Source organism: Eubalaena glacialis, chromosome 10 (genome assembly GCF_028564815.1).
Source record: "Eubalaena glacialis isolate mEubGla1 chromosome 10, mEubGla1.1.hap2.+ XY, whole genome shotgun sequence".
NCBI lineage: Eukaryota > Metazoa > Chordata > Mammalia > Artiodactyla > Balaenidae > Eubalaena > Eubalaena glacialis.
The window spans coordinates 73,424,293-73,446,704 of record NC_083725.1 but is presented as its reverse complement, the minus strand read 5'-3'; the positions used below and the strand labels follow the sequence as shown (position 1 = coordinate 73,446,704).

General features: G+C 42.5%; 1 protein-coding gene across 4 annotated transcripts in view; it reads right to left on the bottom strand.

The window, feature by feature from the left end:
- The window catches only part of PPFIBP2 (PPFIA binding protein 2), a 151,900-nt gene that overhangs the window by 95,595 nt on the left and 33,893 nt on the right, over positions 1 to 22,412 (bottom strand). For all 4 annotated transcript variants that reach the window (XM_061201396.1, XM_061201399.1, XM_061201398.1 and 1 more), the window contains exon 3: positions 5,024 to 5,238. In XM_061201396.1, coding sequence (XP_061057379.1) covers positions 5,024 to 5,238 — 215 coding nt within the window. The remainder of the gene's footprint in view (positions 1 to 5,023; positions 5,239 to 22,412) is intronic.

The following is a 22,412-nucleotide window of genomic DNA, read 5'->3' as shown; positions in this document are numbered from 1 at the left end:
ACCGGAGCTGCAGTAGCCTTCTTGCAACTGTTAGGGGACACACCTGAGGAAGAACCAACACCCTGAGGATGGTGGGAGAAAGATAAGAAAAGCTGGAGCCCTTGAGGTCATCCCAGAGCCACTGATTTAACCCTGGGACTGCCCATCCTCTGTACATCTTGTTAGTGACATTTAAAACTCCTTACTGTTTATGCCACTTTCTGAGAAAGAATCCCAACTGACAGGTGTCATAAGGCAGGGTTGGATCACGCCAGGCCAGCATATGACAAAGCAGTAACTGAGGTTTACGACGAAGGAGAACAGCACAAACACCCAAGGGACGTGCAGATACCATGAATGAGGAACGAGAAGGCACAAGGATTGCCTGCCTGAGCCCTCGAGCTACCCTGTCAGCTCCAATTTTAAGTCACATGGGATTTTTTTTTTTTTTTTTTGGTAATAATTCAAGCGAGTCTCTGGTTTAAAGCAGTGCTTCAAACTTTAATGTGAATACGAATCACCTGGAAATGGTTCAGTGGATGGGGCAAATTCTAACTTTTTTTCTTGAAGACAAGCTATCAAGTGATGCCAAAACTGCTGGTCCATAGACCACAATTTGTACAGCAACATCTTCTAACTAAAAGTACCAACCTAAGGCAATCTAAAACCAATCTAAAGAGGAGCAGTGGGTTTCTTCACGGCCTTGGATTCTATCTCCATACAGATAAGACCTGCTATGGAATGTGTGTGCCTTGTAAAATGACTTGAGGTCTGTGAGACCTAAAATACACACAGGTGGTCTCTGTCTAGAATCAAAACCTTAAACATCCAGCCCTGGTATCTTGGAACGTTTATATGAACTTTTGACCTCCCTAAAAGTACAACATTCATAGGTTGCTGATGGCCATAACTACTCCAAAAGTTTTATGAATGCAACAACTTTTAGAAAAATCTCTCCAAGGCAAGCATTCCCCCAACCATTGTAAATAGCCCCCCAAACAGATCTGCAAATCTGAATGCAAGCTGTTTTCTGCAATGCATCTTGCAAAAACCAACCACCACATTGACTAGTTTGGGATCAAAAATATTTTTTAAGAATCTCTTTTGGTAAATTATAGAAGTTAGATCCATACTTCATGCCACACACTAAAAAGATTGAAGATGAATTCGAGTAAACCATGAGATACAAATCAAACTATAAACCTACTGGAGAGAGAATACAGGTGAATATTATTTGATCTGAGGTCAGGCAGGGCCTTTCTAGAAAGAAAATAAGAAATTCAAACAGGAAAGACTAATAAAATCAGTTACAATCCTTTTAAAGTCTTTGCCTCAAAAAACCACCATAAATAAACATTTTAAAGCAAAGTGAGGAAAAGAAATGCCACAAAGCAAAGGGCTACTAAAAAGTCATTTAAATATAAGAAACACACTAAAATCCTAATAGGGGTGGGGGTGAGACAACACAAAATATTAACAGACCAGACTAGGGCAGGCACACCCAAGGGACTCAAGGTGATCGCTGGGGGGGTTGTTGTGAAGAAAATATTAGAGTTATTTTCTTTTTTAAAGTTTTTTTTTTTTTTTTTAAAGTATTTGTTTATTTATTTATTTATGGCTGTGTTGGGTCTTCGGTTCTGTGCGAGGGCTTTCTCTAGTTGCGGCAAACGGGGGCCACTCTTCATCACGGTGCGCGGGCCTCTCACTATCGCGGGCTCTCTTGTTGCGGAGCACGGGCTCCAGCCGCGCAGGCTCAGTAATTGTGGCTCACGGGCCCAGCTGCTCCGCGGCACGTGGGATCTTCCCAGACCAGGGCTCGAACCCGTGTCCCCTGCATTGGCAGGCAGACTCTCAACCACTGCGCCACCAGGGAAGCCCAAGATTTTTTTTTTTTTTGATGTGGACCATTTTTAAAGTCTTCATTGAATTCGTTACAATATTGCTTCTGTTTTTATGTTTTGTTTTTTTGGCTGCCAGGCAAGTGGGATCTTAGCTTCCAGACCAGGGACTGAACCTGCACCCCCTGCACTGGAAGGTGAAGTCTTAACCACTGGACCGCCAGGGAAGTCTCTAGAGCTATTTCCTTAACCCATCCTTTAAAAAGGATTTTCTATCTGGGACTATGTTTTGTAAGTTACATACATTAGGACAATTCTCCATATACAAATATGTATATTTGGAGAATGAATTTTTTTCATATTGGGGTAAGAGATCAAAAGTTTGGAGACCATACAGAATATTAATAAGCTAATAAAAAAATTTAGCCTTCTTACTAAACAAAGAAATGCAAAGATAAAATGAAGCCATTTTTCCTATGAAATTAGTAAAGCTATTTTTTCAATCTTAGTGCTTGTTGTTGATCAGGATATATCTCAAACCCTGCCAATGAAAATATAAATGAGTAAAATCTTTCTGAAAAGTGGTTTGGAAGAATGTGTCACAAGGCTTAAAGATATTAATACCTTTGATCAGAGTTGCCAGACTTAGCAAACTGTATGAAACATACTTACTAAAAAATTCATTGTTTATCTAAAATTCCAACTTAACTGAGCATTCTGTATTTTGTCTGTTTTAACTATTCTACTTTCACGATTCTATCTGAAAATATTTCGATATAACGACAAATATTTCTAGACAAAGTCTGTGCAATGCCATATCATTAGTGAAAGATTAAAAATAATTTCAATTCAATATTAGAGAGATGGTTTCATAAATTCAGGCACATCTATACAAGGTAAAAATAGTGACTGTAAATTATGTATTTGTAGTCTTTCTTTATCCCACTTCATGCAGATATTCACAAGTTTTGCTGAAGAAATGTTCACCTGTTTCCTGCCCTGTATCTGCTAGAGATGGTACATACTGTACAGTACACATGCACTGTCTCACCTTTCTAAAGTTTAATAAGCTCTGAGTTCTAAAATGCATGTGGACCCAAGGGTTTCAGACTGAGGAATTAAGGACCTATCATTTTCTTGAAGCTTCATAAAATTTTCTGTAAACACTACAGCCTGAGTCAGTAGTACTTAGCAAGACTGGAGGGAGGGATCGGCGCCCATGCCAGGTGTAAAGTGAGCCGGAAAGCCGCAGCTGCAAAGAGCGGTGGGCAGAAGATGGTGAGACATGACAGGGGAGAAGCCAGGATCAACATCATAAAGCTGCAAGTACAGTAACAGCCAGAGAGTTCCTCTCTAGCGAAGCAAAGGGCGGATCCTTCTGCTGCGGGAAAGAGAACTAGACTACCGAAGCCATCCCCCAGCAACTCCCAATCTGGTTAAAAGAGTGAGCAGAGAAGCAGGTGGGGACTTCTGTCCGTTATCAGCACAAGTCTGAGAGGACCACCAAGAACCGCCTTCATGTGGGGGAGGGACGAGGAGGCAGCTTGCAAACCTGACCTGTAACAGGCCTACCCGAGACCCATCCAGCAACCTTCACCGTCCTCTCTGGGCATTATCGGTTGCTACTGTAACAAATTACTGCAAACTTAGTGACTTACAAAGACACAAATTCATTACCTTATAGTTCTGGAGGTCAGAAGTCTGAAATGAGTCTCACTGAGCTAAAATCAAGCTGTTGGCAGGGCTGCTTTCCCTTCTGGAGGCTCCAGAGGAGAGTCCAGTTTTCCAGCTCCTGGCAGCTGCCTGCATTCTTCAGTTCTTGGCCCTTCCACCTTCAAAGCCAGCAGCAGTGGCGAGCGACTCCTTCTCCCACCACATCCATCAGACGCTGACTCTTCTGCCGCCCCCTTCCACTTATAAGGACGCCAGTGATTACACTGGGCTCACCTGGATAATCCAGGCTGCTCTCCCTATTTTAAACTCAACTGATTAGCAACCTTAATTCCACCTGCTTCCTTCCCCTTTGCCACATACAGTAACTTATTCACAGGTTCTGGCCATTAGGATGTAGACATCTTTGGAAGGCTGTTATTCTCCCTACCTGTGGGTATGCTACAGAACTCCAGGCAGACAACCTATGTAATGAAAATGTTGAACAACACATATAATGAATATAATAAAGAATTCTTCGGTGTTCAGAGGAAGGCACGGGGATAAGACTGTATTGACAGACTCCTGAACAGGAGCAGCTAGGACATCTGGAATATAACCTGTCTAATCACAAATGACTTGGCCTCCAGAAAAGAGGATCTCAACCTCCTTCCTCTGTGGTTTTCAACATCGACCTGCCCCTCCCAATTTAGCGGTCCTGTTCCTGTCATCCTATCTCTGTGCATACTTTCCAATTTTGAATCAGATCCACAGGACTCTAGCTTTAGGAGACTGCATCCCAGCTTTCATCCTCAGACTCAGCTTAGGTAATAATCACATGCTCCCTCTGGCTTCCCAGCCCCGGACTGGGTGCAATCCAGATCATTTCCAAAATGGACTAGTTCTTTGCCTTACCCATTCCCAGATATTACTAGTCTTTTAAAGCTGACTGGCTGGTCTCCACAGGGAAGGAGATGGGTAACAAAAGCCATAAATTTACAGCTTTGGTTACTCATCTGCTTCCCTTAGAGGCTAGCAGGTGTGCAGGATTGATCTAGAGAGGGCAGAAGGAGAGTCAGGAAACCTGCATTCCACTCTAGGGGCAGGAAGGACTTCTAGGGCAAGGTGGTCTGAAGAGTAGGGGCAGCAATAAAGGGATGGATGAGGCAACAAGGTTCTAGTTTGTTGTAAGAAATGAGGGGCATGGTGGGTTCAGCTGAAAATAGAGACCCCAGCTAGGGATTATAACACAGCAAATTGTGCATGTACTATCTGGGGGGGAAACACCTTCCATGTTCGCTCTTCTCTGGCCCTGGATTTCCCCTTCTCAGGAGAACAACGGGAGGGCACAGACAGGCTGACGGTGGAGCTTAAGCTGCTTGACCAGGCCCTACCCTGCTGCTGGGAAGGACCACCACCCACTGGGGGTTGGCCAAATCTGGAGAGGAAGCAAGAAAAGACTAGACAGTGCACAGATGCAGTAACAGCCCCAGGTGGTGGTGGCATGCCAGGGGCTCCGTGACCGTGTTCCCCACCCAGGCCATGGGCCTACTCACCAAGCTCTCCTCGAACCACTCCTTTATGTAGGCAGCTGTGGGGCCTGGGATCTGGCTCAGGAGGGCTGCTCTCTCCTGAGAATGCTCCAGCATCTCCAGGGCCAGCCTCAAGTCCTCGACGAGATGCAGCACCGGGAAGGGGTTCATGTAGGAAGCCGCGGAGGCCAGTCCAGGCTCACAGGTACCATCGCTAATATCTACCCCTGTGTTAGTGCCTGGAACAAGAGAGAGGCGGGAACCTTGGTAAGAAGGGTGGACGCCAATGGCAAGGAACTGATAAACAGCAAAGTTAGTGAAAGGGGAGAGGAAAGGGATGGATAAGAAGCCTAGAGGAACCACTTCTGCCTCAGCAGAATCACTCACAAAGTGAACTTTGCAGACATCACCCTTCATCCTGGGTTGGGCATGAGAGACGCAGATGACTGCGCCCATTGGGACTGGCCTAGGGAAGCTCACACCTTCAGACAACTGGGAAAGCACAGCTAGACCTCACCCACGACCAAGGACATGTGCGCTAAAATGGTGAGATGCCAGTCTTCAGCTCTGAGATGAATAAATTTGTCCTCTTTTAAGTTAATGTGGTAGACTGCACAGATGGCCACCAAAAATCCATCCCATCCTTGTGTGGGCATTCCACTCCCCTCGTACTGAGGCGGATGCTGACTCTGGGCTGGTCTAGTGACTTGCTCTGACCAACAGGATGCAGAGGAAGGGATGCTGTGTGGGGTCTGGTGAGGTTGAGTGAATCGAAATCTTTCTAGATCTTCCCAGTTGGGAGATTCTATACCCTCTGACATACTCACACTTTTGACTTGTATTTATTGCTGTGTGTATCCATATCTCATCTCCCTTTATGGGCTGTGAAGTCTCTGAGGGCAGAGCCCCTGTCATAGTTAGCTAACATAGTTATCATGCCCCCTGACCAGCAGATGGTGAGGGGGAATTGGACTGAATGTCTGTACATATGCTTGGATGAATAGCTAAGAGGAAGAGCACCTGGATTTCTCCAGAGATCTGGGATACTGGGTCATCTTTTTCTAAATTGGTATGTCCCGAATAGGACTGTTTTTGCCTTTCTAAACCCCACCATTTAAAAAAAAAAAAAAAGTTTTCTTTGCATAACCTGTACAGTGATATATTTTTCAAACCAAAGCTGGGGCAACAGAGTCTAACAAAGGATTCCTGTGCTTCTTTCATCAGTAAGAAACACTTTAGAAAATATGGTTCATAGTGGAATTTCTAGGGCATTTGGATTGTTTATAAAACCAACAGAATAAAATATTTGAAATCAGGACTCTTGCTGGAAAATGTGGGCTGTAGGGCTACCACATTCACGGTTACACTGCAGGCCTGATGTCTAATTCCAGGTTCCTCTACTCTTTTAAAAGCCAACTTCCTACTTGCCATGGCAGTCTTTGGAATGAGAAATCCACACAGAAGGAAACAATTACTATTTGATTGCCGGTTTGCTTTCTGAAAGGGCAGGACAGAGGGAATCGTGGATCACAATCCACAAACAAGTCCATGGCTCTGGGGAGCTAGGAAACGGCCCTGTTACCCACACTCTGATGTGTGCTCAGCACTTTCTGGCTCCTGCAAATACAATTTAGAGTTGACTAGGAGAGGCCACAGCCAACAACTTCAGGAAAGAAAATGAACAGAAGCAGGGCAAGACCTCCCAATCTCCAAACAAATGCTAAGTAATCCCTCTCCATCCCAGACACACTTCAACACACACACACACACATTTATAAATGTAGGATAAGTCAGGCCAGGAGTAGGTGGGAAGACTGAGATTTTTATTCACTTTATATCACTCTGTGGCCTTGGACAAGTTCCTTCCATTCTCTGGGCCCCTCCCTGCCCTAAATCCTTGGGATTCTTCCTTACTATTCAAATATTGCGTATGTGTGTAAATGTGTATGAGTACATGTGTATCTGTGTCTATTTTTCCATATGTATACACACGTAAAAGACTTTAATTTCTATTTCTTTGCAATTTCATCAACACACAGGCTCAGAAAATGGTCCAGAACGGTGAAACTCCTAAGGCCCAGCATTAGCAAAGGTAACAATCACCCAGGGAATTCCCTGGCGGTCCAGTGGTTAGGACTCAGAGCTTTCACTGCTGTGACCCGGGTTCGATGCCAGGTCGGGGAACTAAGATCCCACAAGCCTCATGGCGCGACCGAAATAACAACAAAAAAACAATCACCAAGAAGACTCAGTTCCATACTCCACACACATTCCCTACAGATGATCAGTTCCTATGGAAAAACTACAATCACAGAGGAAAATACATCAAAATAGGACTATCAGATGCAACAAATAAGAAAATGCATGCCTTGATACCTGGGTTTAACAAAACAATACAAAAGAGACAATAACATAAGGCAAGGTGTTGACCCTTAAATTAGGTCTCAGAAAACAGCAGCTCACCTCATGTTCAAGCCCGAATAAAGTTTCTCTTTGGGGGCAATCTCTCAATTACTTTATCTTGAACAACAAAGCACTCTTTAGGGAAGATAGATTAGCACAAGGGACTTCAATTTTACGTACAGACTGAAATCACTTGGGGAGTTTTACAAACTACAGATGCCAGGGTCCCAACCTCCAGAGGTTCTAATTTGATTGGTCTGAGGCTGACCTGGGATAACAAAAAGCTCCCCAGGTGATTCCAATGTGCGGCCTAAGTGGAAATCATTGACTAGCAAATCAACATTGATCAATGTCAAATTTTGATGTTTAGAGAGGACAACCTGAGAATTTTTATTTTAAGCACCTAAAACCAAAATTTAATACAGATTCAGTAATTGTTAGGGGAAGGTAAGACAACATAAAATGCAAATATAGGATTTCACTGAAAGCCTTTTAATGATCGCTTTCAAAAGCAACTAAGTATGTGTGTAGTAGTAATTAAGGTTATTCAGAAATGTTTTGGTTCTCCTCTACTTAAGCTCATAGTAGGATAACACTTCTGCCCCTTGAAGTTACTCACAGCCACATGACTTCCTCTGGGCAATAAACATGAAAAGTGGTATGTGTCACTTCTGGGAGAAAGTCTTTAGGAACCAGAGCACAATTCCTCATATCTCTTTCACTTGCTCTGGTCTCTGGCAACGGTGGGGACTGAATCAGCCCGTGTCCCAAAGGGACGATGACGTGGACCAGAGCCCTAAGCAGACCCAGGGGGAACCTGTATGAGCTGCTTCAAGCTGCTGACATTTTGGGACTGTTTGTTACTGCAGCATAACTTAGCCTGTCTTCACTTACACAAAGTATATATGTTGAACAATTCAGAAATATATACATGTAAGATAAACTTCTAAAAAATGATCTTTCACTGCATGGACCACTCCACCTGCCCCAAGCCAGAGCAAGGGTAACAGGGAACCAGCATCCTCAGTGCTCTGAGCCCAATGTGCAGTCTGGTCCCACGAGGGGGTCTGAGCCGGAGAAGGGACCCCCCCACCTCTCAGCCACACTCACTCAGGGTTTAGCCCCAAACACAGATCTCTGGGGGGCAGGATGAGAAACTCTGACATGCTGCCCTCCCGGGAAGGCAGCCCAGCAGCTGGATGCCAGGAGCGGGGGTCCCTGTGTGCGTGGCTCCCCCAGCCTGGGGTGGGCTTCTGCCCTGCTGAGCCAGAGCGGGGAGGGAGGGCACACACCTTGGTTCAAAGACCACAGACGCTCATAGTTCTTACCAAGTTCTGGTAGATTCTATGGAATAAATGTTTCTTCAGTGAAATGGCTCAGGATCATTTCCAGAGAATGGCTATTTGCATTTTTTAAAAACTCATTTTCTCCAGCTTCACATTTGAGTGGATCTGCAGAGCTCCCTTGGCTGTCATGCTGAGAGCAGGATGTCCCTGTCGCTTTATTATGCAATGAAATTTGAATTAATATTATCATGAGCCCCCCAAAGGCTAATAAACACTTGATGAAAAATGGCACAAGAAAAAAAAAAAAGTCCCTTCCAAAGGGACCCTCCACTTGCTTCTCCTCCACCGACCACTACCCACTGTGAAGCTTTCCCTTCTTCCTTGGCAAGCACAACAGGATTTTATTACCTTACCCTGCACATCCAAACTGTAATAAATTCGTTATTGTTTACCTCTAATATACACTTGTTTGTATTACTCAAGGTCACAGAGACTTTCTCCTATGCTTTATTCTAAATGTTTTGTAGCTTCATATTTTGCATTTTGATTTATGATTGATCCAGAGTTAATTTTGTACAAAGTATGAGGATTAGGTCAAGGTTCTTCTTTCTTTTTTTTTAACTATGGCTATTCAATTGTTCCAACACCATTTGTTGAAAAATAAATAAAATATTTTATTTGTGGGTGTTTAAAAAAAAAAAAGATCCTTTATCATGCAGATGGGGGTTCTCTGGCATAAGATGAAATATCTATTGAGAGCATCCTATGTGAATTTTTAAAGTGCTGTATTTACAACAACTGAAAAGTGAAGATGATGGGCCTGAAAATGGGGGTCCCGAATCCCCAGGCCGCAGACCAGTACCGGTCCGCGGCCTGTTGGGAACCGGCTGCACAGCAGGAGGTGAGCGGCGGGTGAGCGAGCGAAGCTTCTTCTGCCGCTCGCCATCGCTCCCCATCGCTCCCCATCGCTCCCCATCACTCGCATTACCGCCTGAACCAGCCCACCCCCACCCCCACGCCCCGGGTCTGTGGAAAAACTGTCTTCCACGAAACCGGTCCCTGGTGCCAAAAAGGTTGGGGACCGCTGCTCTAGAACTCTGCACATCAAAAGTGCTGTGCATGTCAGCTGCACTAGCATTACTTGGGAGCTTGGTGGAAATGCAGACTCTCAGGCCCCACCTCTACATTTTATCAACATCCCCACATGCTCTTCAACTGTTCTGGGATGCTAAAATTATTCAACAAGCAGCTCTCATAATGATAAACACAGTATGTTGGAGATAAATGTAAAACGCTTGAATAAAATTATTATTAAAAATGTGCCAGTGAGATAAGAAATCCATAATTATTTTACGTAATGCTTATAAATATACAAGTAACTTAATCAATAAATTAATATTATGAGTACTTGTCTATTTGGGAATCTATTTGGACATATATGATATGTTTTACATAATTGAAGGAAAAAAATGAGAGAAATAGAAACTTTAATGAAAGAATAAGAAGGAGCGAGAAAAGAACAGGACAATTTGAAAAAGAACCACGTGGAAACCAAAACGAAGAATGAAATTATTCAAGTGAGAAATTAAGTGCACAGGTTAAATAACAGATAAGAAAATTACTGGAATGGAAAGTGGAAGGAAGTATAGAGAGTGAAGCAGAAGCAACAAAGAGAAAATGGCTATGGATTTGTCACAAATAAAATCTTGAGTCTTCTCAGTTTAAAAGACACACACTGAGTCCCCAAAACGATACATCAAAACAAACCCATCCTAGAAACAACACAGTGAAACTGAAGAACACCAAGGATAGAGGAAATTTAAAAGCAACCAGAGATAAAAGACAGACTGTCAACAGACTTCTCATCAGCAGTAAGTCCCAATGACCACAAAATAATATCTACAGGTAGCTACCAACCTATAACCTGTACAAGATAAACTACCACTCAAGATTAAGACTAAAATAAGGACATTTTTCACATAATGACTCGTGCAATTTATTACTGGCAGGTTATTCCTGAAGGGATTTTAAAGGATCTACTTCATGAAGCAGGAAAAACTGCACCAACCAAAAAGGAGTGGGATGAAAAACACATACAGGGGGGCGGGGGGAGTGCCCAAGAGTGGCTGCAGCCAGGGTCTGTTTCCCCAGGGTCATTTGCAGCCACCTCCTGCCTCTCTGCAAGACTCTTCCAAAACCAGCAGAAGAAAGGCCATGTGAGAACACAGTGAGAAGAAGATAGCCCACAAGCTGGGAAGAGAGGTCGCACCAGAAATCAACCCTGTTGGCACCTTGATCTCGGACTTTCTGGCCTCCAGGACTATTTTCTATTTCTTCTTGAAGCTCTTCAGGGGTACACAATATGACAAAATGCATGAGACAAGAATATTTATAGCAAATTGTTACCCAGGCAGAGCCTCTGAATCCCAGAGGAGCTGTAGCTTCACCCTCAAGACACAGATCTGCAGCCTCCTGGGCACCATCAGACACCTCCACTGAAGACCCAGAATGGAGACCATTGGACCATATGTCCTGTACATTCTCTAACAACTACTTAGACCTAAGGTCTTTGTTTCAACACCTTCCTTTGAGAGCTAAGACTAGTTTATGTAATATCAGATGATGAAAGAACTTAGATTTTGAGATCTGATGGATCTTGTATTTTTTCCTAATTATGCTTTCTAGTTAAGCTCTCTATGCCTCAATTTCCTGTCTGTAAAAAGGGGGTGGCGGGGCTTCCCTGGTGGCGCAGTGGTTAAGAATCCGCCTGCCACTGTAGGGGACATTGGTTCAATCCCTGGTCCGGGAAGATCCCACATGCCGCGGAGCAGCTAAGCCTGTGCACCACAACTACTGAGCCTGTGCTCTAGAGCCCGCGAGCCACAACTACTGAAACCCGCACGCCTAGAGCCTGTGCTCCGCAACAAGAGAAGCCACTGCAATGAGAAGCCCGAAGCCCGTGCACCACAATGAAGGGTAGCCCCTGCTGGCCACAACTAGAGAAAGCTGGCACGCAGCAACAAAGACCCAATGCAGGCAAAAATAAACAAACAAATAGATAAATAAATAAATTTATTTAAAAAAAGGGGGGGTGGCAATACTGTTCATCTTTCACAAGTTTCACAAGGATTAGGTAAAATAATGCATTATGATATCTGATAAAAATAAATGTTCAATGAATAATAAATAAATAAATGAATAAATAAATAAATAGCACAATATTTTGGGGTCTATAAATCAAGATGACACCAGAACACAAAACTAAAATAATGTGGAAGATGGGGCAGTGATGGGAATTAAAGCATTCTAAGAGTCATGTATTACTGAAGAGGAAGACAGAATTATTATTCTATAAAGATACTTATCTTTAGCCTTTGTGTAAGGGAGGCATGTTAAAAACGTGCATTTTTTTGAGCATTAAAAAAATGCAAGGATGAGCATTAAAAATGTAGAAATAGATGTTTAACTTCCTAAAAGAGACTGAAAAACAACTTGATCAATATAACAGAAGCCAGCAAGGCAAAACCAAAAACGAGTAAAAAAAAGTTAAAAAGAAACAACAGCATAAAACAGAGAAATAAGTACACGCATACCTATATACCAGTAACTATAATAATTATAAATGCACTAAACACCTATTTATTTACTTATTTATGTTCATTTTTTATTTATTTTTCTTATTAGTCATCCATTTTGCACTAAACGCCTATTTAAACGCAAAAATATGAATAATGGAAAAAAAGAAATCCAGTTCTTTGATGTTATTAAGAGAGACATACAAAAAATTATGACACTGAATGAGTGAAATTTAACGTGTTCAAAAAATAAAACTCAGGACTTCATGCATTGGAGTAGGTATTTTTGATCAAAATATTAAAACCAGTCACACACACACACACACAGTCACCGGATAAAATGATAAAAATCAAATAAAAAATCATCTGAATAGACCTATAAATAATTGAGCCATAATTTAATATTTTTCCACAGAGAAAATACCAGGCCAAATGCTTTTACAAGTTAGCTCTAGCCAACGTTCACGAAGTGAATAATTCTAATCTAACTGGTGTTCAGTAGAGAAAAGGAGGGACTGCTCCCAGCTGTCTCGATAAGGAGAGCCTGCCAGTACAGTGTGAAAGGTGCTCCCGGAACTGAACAATTTAGAAGTTCTGAGTACTACAAAGGCAAATTACAAGTCTTCTCACTGATGAACTTACATATCAAATCCTAAACACAAATTTACAAAACCAAATCCCACAGTGTGTAAAAAAGACCCTCTCCTTTGGGAAATGACAGGTCAAGCAGACCCAAAAAGAAAATTAAAAAATAAAGTGGTGATTATCAAAACAGCAAAAGGCACATAAAGAACTATACCCCAAACAACTAGAGATGGCACATTGTATTGAAGCACATATAAAGCATTTTTTCAAAACTGACTATAGACTAGGCCATACACAAAGTCTCGACAAAAATCAAGAATCACTATTATGGGTACTATTCCAGTCTCCATATTTCTGTGGGAGGGGAGAGTGGTTTCTACCTGCCTCCCCTCACTCAATTTTTCCTCAATGGGGGAAGGCCTCTTCTGATGACAGAACTAAAAGATGGAATTCTCTCTGGAGCTGCCCGTCCCCGTATGCAAGCATTAGCTTCTGAGGAAACTTTTTCTGAGACAAGCTCTGCCCCAGAAGGTGGAAGTCTGTAGCCTGGGATTGAGTTCAATTTGGGGTATGTGTGTAGGATGAGTGGATTCAAGGTCCTTCCTGACTGTGGCTTCAGGTCAAGCTAACTTCCCTAATCAGTAAAACTAATGATAAAGCTGATATTTTGATCTCTTTCTGTCTGACTCCTTTGTCTGTTCCTTGACTGGAACCAAACTAGGAGGGGAATAATGGGCTGTTATTCTTTTTAAAATTTTATTGAAGTATAGTTGATTTACAATGTTGTAAGGGATGTTATTTATTGATCTTTGTGGTAGACAGAATAATGACCCTCCCATAGATGTCCACATCCTAATCCCTGGAAACTATGAATGTTTGTTACCTAATATGGCAAAAGGGACTTTACAGATGTGATTAAGAATCATGAGATGGAGATATTATCCTGGAGTTTTAATCACATGAGCTCTTAAATCATAAAAGGGAGGCAGAAGAATGGGTCCGAGAGATATGACATGAGGACTTGCCCTGACATTGCTGGCTTTGAAGATGGAGGAAGGGGCCATGAGCCAAGGAAGGTAACTGCATTATAGCTGCAACAGGGCAGGTGGTAACAGACTAGTTGTGCTCAGAAAAATCCCAAAGGACACCCAAAATTAAAAAACACACATACATACACTTTTTAAAGCAACTGAACTGAAGGAAATTTTCAGAGCTCAGTAGCTCAGGAGAAAGAGTGCATGTGAGCTGGTGTTTGCCCTGCAGGCCAATTCCCTGGTGGCTTAACACCTCAGCTTGAATGGGCCACTTGAGGACAGGAGACAAAGCTTAGGGCCTGAGCAAAGGGAGAGGTCAGATGGAAGACCTCTGCATAAAGCCAGGATGCAAAAGGGCAATATCCTCAGTCTACCAACTAGAAAAAAATCATCCCACAGAAGGAAACTTGGCCTTGATTCTGGAATAAGAACACACATAAACAATTTGATGTTTTCAAACATTAAAAAGGGGTAAGGGAGGTACAGAAAGAGTGGGACAAGTAGAAATCAAAAAATAAAATAGTTGATAGACAAATGGGACCTAATCAAACTTATAAGCTTTTCACACAGCAAAGGAAACCATAAACAAAATGAAAAGACAACCTATGGAATGGGAGAAAATATTTGCAAATGATGCTATCGACAATGGATTAATTTCCAAAATATACAAACAGCTCACACAACTCAATAACAAAAAAACAAACAACCCAATTTAAAAAAGGCGAAAGACCTAGACATTTCTCCAAGGAAGACATACAGATGGCAAACAGGCACATGAAAAGATGCTCAATATCACCACTAATTATTAGAGAAATGCAAATCAAAATTACATGAGATATCATCTCACAACAGTCAGAATGGCCATCACCAAAAAGCCAACAAATAATAAATGCTGGAGAGGGTATGGAGAAAAGAGAACCCTCCTACACTGTTGGTGGGAATGTAAATTGGTGCAGCCACTATTGAGAGCAGTATGGAGGTTCCCTAAGAAACTAAAAATAGAGTTACTGTATGATCGAGCAATCCCACAACTGGGCATATATCTGGAAAAGATGAAAACTGTAACTCAAAAAGATACAGGCACCCCAATATTCACAGCAGCACTGTTTACAATAACCAAGACATGGAAGCAACCTAAGTATCCATCAATAGATGAATGGATAAAGAAGATATGATATATATACACATACACACACAATGGAATATTAGCCATTAAAAAGAATGAAGTAGGGGACTTCCCTGGTGGCGCAGTGGTTGAGAATCTGCCTACCAATGCAGGGGACACGGGTTCGAGCCCTGGTCTGGGAAGATCCCACATGCTGCAGAGAACTAGGCCCGTGAGCCACAACTACTGAGCCTGCGCGTCTGGAGCCTGTGCTCCGCAACAAGAGAGGCCGCGATAGTAAGAGGCCCGCGCACCGCGATGAAGAGTGGCCCCCACTTGCCGCAACTAGAGAAAGCCCTTGCACAGAAACGAAGACCCAACACAGCCAAAAATAAATAAATAAATAAATAAAATTAAAGAATGAAGTAATGCCATTTGCAGCAACATGGATGGACCTGGAAATTATCATACTAAGTGAAGCAAGTTGGAAAGAGAAAGACAAATACCATATGATATCACTTATATGTGGAATCTAAAATAATGATACAAATAAACTTATTTACAAAACAGAAACAGACTCACAGACAACAAAAACAAATTTATGGTTACCAAAGGGGAAAGCTGTGGGGAGGGATAAATTAGGAGTTTGGGATTAACAGATACACACCACTATATATAAAATAGATAAACAACAAGGACCTACTGTATAGCACAGGGAACTATATTCAATATCTTGTAATAGCCTATAATGGAAAAGAATATATATATATATCTGAATCACTTTGCTGTACACCAGAAACTAACACATTGTAAATTGTAACACTGTAATGTTACAATTGTAAATCAATTTACAATTGTAAATTGTAACATTGTAAATCAACTATACTTCAATTTTTAAAAATAAATAAATAAAAAATTTTAAAACACCTTCAAAATAGAAGGCAAAATATCCACAAGTATAGGGGACAAAATACACCATCTAGTGGAGTAATTTTAATATGTATTTCTCAGAAACTGGTAAGATCAAGCAGACCAAAAAAAAAAAAACACAACAGTATTGGTAGAGAAGATTCAAATAAGTTGGCTGTAATGGACAATTATAGAACATGGCACATAATAACTGGAAAATGCACACACCTTGCAAGCACACATAGAACATTAATGAAAACTGGCAATGTTCTTGTCAAGGCTACAAAGCAAGTATCAATAAATTCCAAAGAGTAAGTATCAGAAACCACTTTAACCACAACACAATTAAGTTAGCAATCAATTGTAAATACATATTGTTATATATTATTGGTTGATTTGTTAAGTTGAACAGATACATTCAAGTAAGTAGAGCAGAAAATGATAAACGATAAAGAACAGATATTCAAAGAAGTTAAATATGTATATATATTAAGCATAGATACATAATGCCTATATATCTATATATACTGTGATGGTTAATTGTATGTGTCAACTTGGCTAGGCCGTGGTACTCAGATATTTAGTCAAACATTATTCTACATGTTTCTGTGAAGGTATTTTTTTGATGAGATTAACATTTAAATCAGTACAGTTTGACCAAAGCAGACTGCCCTCCATAGTGTGGGTGGACCTCACCCAATCAGTGGAAGATCTTAATAGAAAAAGACTGACCTCTCTAGAACAGTGGTCCCCAACCTTTGTGGCATCAGGGGTCGATTTTGTGGAAGACAATTTTTCTACAGACCAGTGGTGGCAGGAGTGGGGCGGGTGTTCAGGCAGTAATGCGAGCCATGGGGAGCGGCAGATGGAGCTTTGCTCGCTCCCTGCTTACCTCCTGCTTTGCGGCCTGGTTCCTAACAGGGGTTTCTGGGGGTTGGGGATCCCTGCTCTAGAAGAAGTGGGGATCTTCCAGCAGATGGCTTTCGGATTTGAACTGCAACACTGGCTCTTTGCTGGCACTCCAGGCTGCTGGCTTATCCTGCAGATTTTCGTACTTGCCAGCTCCCACATTCATGCGAGCCAATTCCTTAAAATAAATCTCTCTCTCTCTCTCTCTATCTATCTCTTGCTCTGTCTATGTCTCTCTCTATACACACACACACACACACACACACACACACACACTATTGGTTCTGTTTCTCTGAAGAACCTGGGCTGATACATACACACATTTAACTATTTACAGAATAAATAATATACACACCTACTATGGTGACTGATCAGCAAAAACAAGTCAATTCTTTGAAAAAAGTAGTAAAAAAAAAAAGTCTCTGGCAAGATTGATCAAAAAATAAAGAGAAGGCACAAATAAGCAATACTAGGATTAAAAAACAGATATAACAAGCAGCAGATCTTAAAAAGATAAAATACAATAAGCAAGCATATGCTAACAAAATGGAAAACATTGGTAAAATACACAAATATCTAGAAAAATATAATGTGCCAAAACTCAATAGAGAAAAATTAAAACCTGGCTGTCCCTAACTATTACAAAAAGACAGTCTTCCAATGAGAAAACACAAGGTCCAGATGGTTTTGCAGGTCAGTTCCTATAAATTACAACTTTAAGCAAGTATTTAAGGAACAAATGATAATTCCAACTTTACTCGCACTCTTTCAGAGACTAGAAAATGAGGCTACAGAGCCATAAAGGAGTGAGAGGTGGGCTCTGCCAGCAAGGGAAGAAAACAGAATGATGGCTTTTGAATAGGGCTCGCAGCCCCACTGTGGGCCGTTTCGACCTCTTTACACAAAGGGCAGTCTTTGACATCTCAGCCCACTAGACACCTCTAAAATTCCACCCTGACTCTCCTCAGGTCAATTTCATAGCAGAGGACTCTCAACCTGAGTCCTGACTGGGAAGCAGGTGGCTTTGTTACCAATGACCACTCTATGCTGATCGGCCTCGGAGAGGGTACAACAAGACCAACTAAATGTTCAGAGCTTGGACTCAATCATCAGCCTTTAACACCACAGCTGAAATCATTCACGGGCCAAAGTGAATAATCACAGTCTTGATCAGAACTTTCTCTGCCCTCACACAGTCTTTAAAAAAAAAAAAAAAAGCAGACACTAATCAGAGTTGGCAGAAAGGCCAGGACAGAGCAACCTCTTTAACTGTTATAAAACACATTCCTTCTAACTATTCCTCATCAATGCGTATAGCTCGTACCGCACAAGTAACCTCCTGCCCCAGCGAAGAGGAGTAAGCGGTCCCCTGGGTCCTGACCAGGGGTTCTCTGGTCCTATTTCAGACGCAGCCGCTGACCCCGTTAGCCCACAGATGAAGCCCTATGCAAAATTAGCGTATGTGGCAGTTGCTCTGGGCTATCCAGAGGGATGTAATTAAGCAGTATAGTGTCCAATTTCGATCATCAACGGTGTAATTCAATTATGGTGTTATTTGTAGGCTGAATCACAGGGACTAATCAGGAAGAAGACCAGATCAAAGGTTAACATCATACTGGAACTTAAAACAATGGTCTTTTGTATTAGAAACAAACCATTTTGACAAGAGTCCTGGGTTTTTTAACAGTCACCTCTCCCAACTTTCTGCTATAAAATTCTTGGGTTCTAATTAAGTACAGTCACACCCGGGATACACCTATTCAGGTTTCAAGAATCCATCTTAGCAAGGAGTTTCACTTCACATTTCTGCTTCATTTCCTACTTCTGCTTAGAAGGCATTTCCTTTTCTCACACCTCCAGAGCGGATGAATGCCTTGAGATGATGAGGGTCACCATGTGTGGCCCGGCAGGGGTGTACTTGGCACTTGTGTATCAGGATGTCCTCCAAGTGTTCTTGGCCTGGTTGCTTCTACGAGTGATAATCTCTTGCACTATTTGCACTGTTTACATTCATTGGAGGAAGGGGGCACCTTTTTTGCATTAAAGGCTTAATTACATCAACAGCGGTATCACATGTCCTAAGTATACTCTTTTGGAAACTCTTTTGGAAAGAGTTTTGGAAAGTGAAGAGTAGCCTATCATACTATAGAGTAATTAATAAAGGGAAAGTCCTTGTTATATAGTGTTATGTTATGATTATTAATAATCATTATTCAAGGAATTGTGTCTATTTTAGTAGGAATCCCTGTTGTTTCTGCATAAGTGCTTGCTATTTCGGGCATGCAGGAAGCCCATAAAAATTTCTTCCACTGAAATAAGTGTAATTGTGTTTCCATAAAGTGAGAGAATACAGTCCTTGGGCACTTGTTTGAGTACTTTAACAGATGCAAAAGCAATTGAGTGTTGAAAGTGGTGGTGGTGCTACTTGACATCCTTCGCCTTCAAATGAATGAGAGAACAGAAATTTAAAAAGGACGATTTTAATGTTAACACAAAAACGTCACTTCTGCAGGATCTGTGTATCATGATTTGGTGCCACAATCTTCAAACTTTCTTTCAGCTGCTCCACCCTTAAGCAAAGGAGCCCTCACTTTGAAGTCGAATGTGTAAGAGAAGAGAGCAAGCCATTGTGGCCAAGAGACGGGGCGGGGGCGGGGGTGGGTGTGGGGATGGGCAAGAACAGGACTGGATCCTCCTCCCAGTTAACTCTCTTCTCCTGTAGATGGCCCCACAGAACCCCAGGGCTTGGCTACACTTCACCATAAAACCAACCCGGGAATGAATGGAGCCCAGAAGAGGTTCAGATGGCCCTGGACTCAAATCTTAGTTCTGCCATTTACCAGCATTACAGCTTGGGCGGCAAAAATAATGTCAGTACTAATATCAACAAAACCAAGAGTAACCTAGACCAGTTGAGAACTTGCTAAGTGCCAGGCATTGTTCTAAGTGCCTTCTTTGCCTTAATTTAATCCTCCCAATAATATGAGATGGGTACTGTTATTGCCACTGTTTTATATATGAGGAAACTGAGGCTCAGAGGGATTAAGCGATTCGCCCAAAGATTCCACAGCTAGTAGTAAGTGGCTGAGCTGGGATTCAAATCCCCACAGTCTATCTAACTCTGCAGTCTACATTAATTAATCACAAAAATCCCTAAGCTCTTTGGCCCAATTTGGCCCAGCCAACTTGAAAATGAGGATGGTTTTTAATAATCTTGAGGAAAAGTATTCCACACAAAAGCATTCAATAATTATCATTCTTTTCATTGCAAACGGCATAGAACATATGCCCTCCAGACACTCGCTAATAACCTCAGTGTTGAATTATCTGTCAAATAGCTCCTGTCAAACGTCTGTGTGAGCCAATTACTACATAAGGGATGGCTCACAGGAGGTACCAACCACCGACTCTTCAGGAAAATCAGTGATTTATTATTCCAAAAGAATCAGCCAAACAAAGGTACAAGTAGAGAAAATAATCAACGAAGTTCAGCATGCAGCCAGATAAAGTATAGGCACAGAAAGCAATAACTGCCTCCTAATCAACGAAAAGGGGAGCTTATTCACAAAAGTAAATAAAATACACGTGACAAATATCTATTAAACCCCTATTCTGTGTTGCACTGAAGATGCAGCAACAAAGCCTCTGTCATCATAGAGCTTACATTCTGATGCAGGAGGCAGATAATAAAAAAAGAGACGAATATGAACGTAATGGGTCAGATGGTGATATGTGCTATAAAGAAATAAAAAAAGGATAAAAGGACGGGGCTGATGTGGGGATGCTATATTAGAGAGTGTCAGGGAAGGCCTCAGACATGGTGATATTTCAGTACAGATCTGACCTGAGTGTACTTGGAGGAGAATATTCCAGCAGAGGGGACAGCAAGTACAAAGGCCCTGAGACAGCCAGTACTAAAGTGAGACAAGCCAGATGGGAGGTGTAGGAGGTGCAGCCACAAAGGCAGCCAAAGGCCAAATCATATACAGTGTTGCTCGTTATGACGGGGACTTCAGATTTTTATCCTGAGATGGGAAGCCACTGAAGAGTTGTGGGGAGAGTGATGTGATTTGATTATTCTGCTGCTCTGTGGAAGACAGGCTACAAGGGGGCAAGAGCAGAGCAGAGACTGCTCAGAGACCATGCATTAATCTTGAAGAGCCCAGGCAAGTCTAGGAGGCATGCACAAGCCTTAGTTAGACGATGAAAACTACAAAACACAAATGGGTGAAATAAGGGCCTGAATAAATGAGAACTCCACTGTATCCCTAGAGAAGACTCAGCATGGTAAAGATTTTTTGTCCCTCATTAATTTATCAAGAGCTAATATTTTATAGTGCTTACTATATGCCAAGCTCTGTTTTAAGCACCTTACACGTATAAGCACAGCAAGCTTCTTAGGTGGGTTCTATTATTATTCCTATTTTAATATGAGGAGACGGAGGCATGGTTCATGCAGGTAACTTGATGCAGAGCTAGGATTTGAACCAAGCAGTCTGGCTACAGATGCTCCCCCGACTAACCCACAAAGAATGCCTTGGAACATCTTAGACCACCCCTCTGCAAAACTCTCATGTCTGTTCCAGAGAAGTCCAGGGAACCCTTCCAGAAGAAGCCTGCCAGGGTGGAGGCCTAAGGAAATGGGAGAAGGAGGGAGCATGTAGTACTGGAAGGGAAGAAGGATGGGTGTCCCGGGTTCCACACGACCCACACCAGGGCCCGCCCTCCACACCCACTGCAGAGCCCCAACCAAGGCAAGGCCCCAAGGATCCAGACATGTAGTCCTCTCCCACAGACAGAGCGGATTTTGCCAGAGACTTTGTCATTTCAGGAATGCCTGTGTGGGGAAATTAGGAGGCAGGAGGAGGAACTGACCTCACACAAGGCTGCCTTCTTTAGGCGGTGTCCCATTTATCTGTCCTAGCCATCCAAGAGCTCTGCTCACTCCGGGGGCTCTCAGAGTCTCTTCCTTGCCCCTTGGCTGGGGGCTCAGCAGTGCTGACAGCCTGAGATGGTCTGAGAGTCTGACCCTGTGGCTCTGATCTCAATGCACAGGAGGCCCCGGAAGCTTCCAGATGCGACTCTCTGAAAGGACTGCTAGGAAACCCATGCTCTTGGCCATTTCCTCTCAGTAGGGCTTCAGGGACCCTGATCTAGAGCAGGACATCCCAATCTCTGGAGCCTCTGAAAAGTGGGATGTTAGTCACGGCCTCCCAAAGACCCTTCTGTCCACTGAGAAATTAAGAGCCTGACAGATGACAGCTAGAACACGTCCTCTGTCCCAGGTGCAAACACCCAGAGCCCTCAGTGCGTCAGGTGTATCTGCAGGACGGAAGGAAAGGCAAGGGGGCAATGCCCGGTGCTCTGTGCATGCCCTGGGCTCTAGCCACACTCAGCCCAAACCTTCTTCCCACAGCCCTAGCTCCATGCAATGAGGAGCAAAGTCCCAAAGAAACACGCCCAGTCAACAAATAAGGCCAGTGACCTGTATCAGGTAAGGACAGAAAGAAGGCCTGGGGCCTGCGGGGAAAGATTTCCAACAATGACAGGCTTATTCTAACCAATATGGGCTTCACTTGCCCCCATCAAGGAGTTAATCAGCCCAAA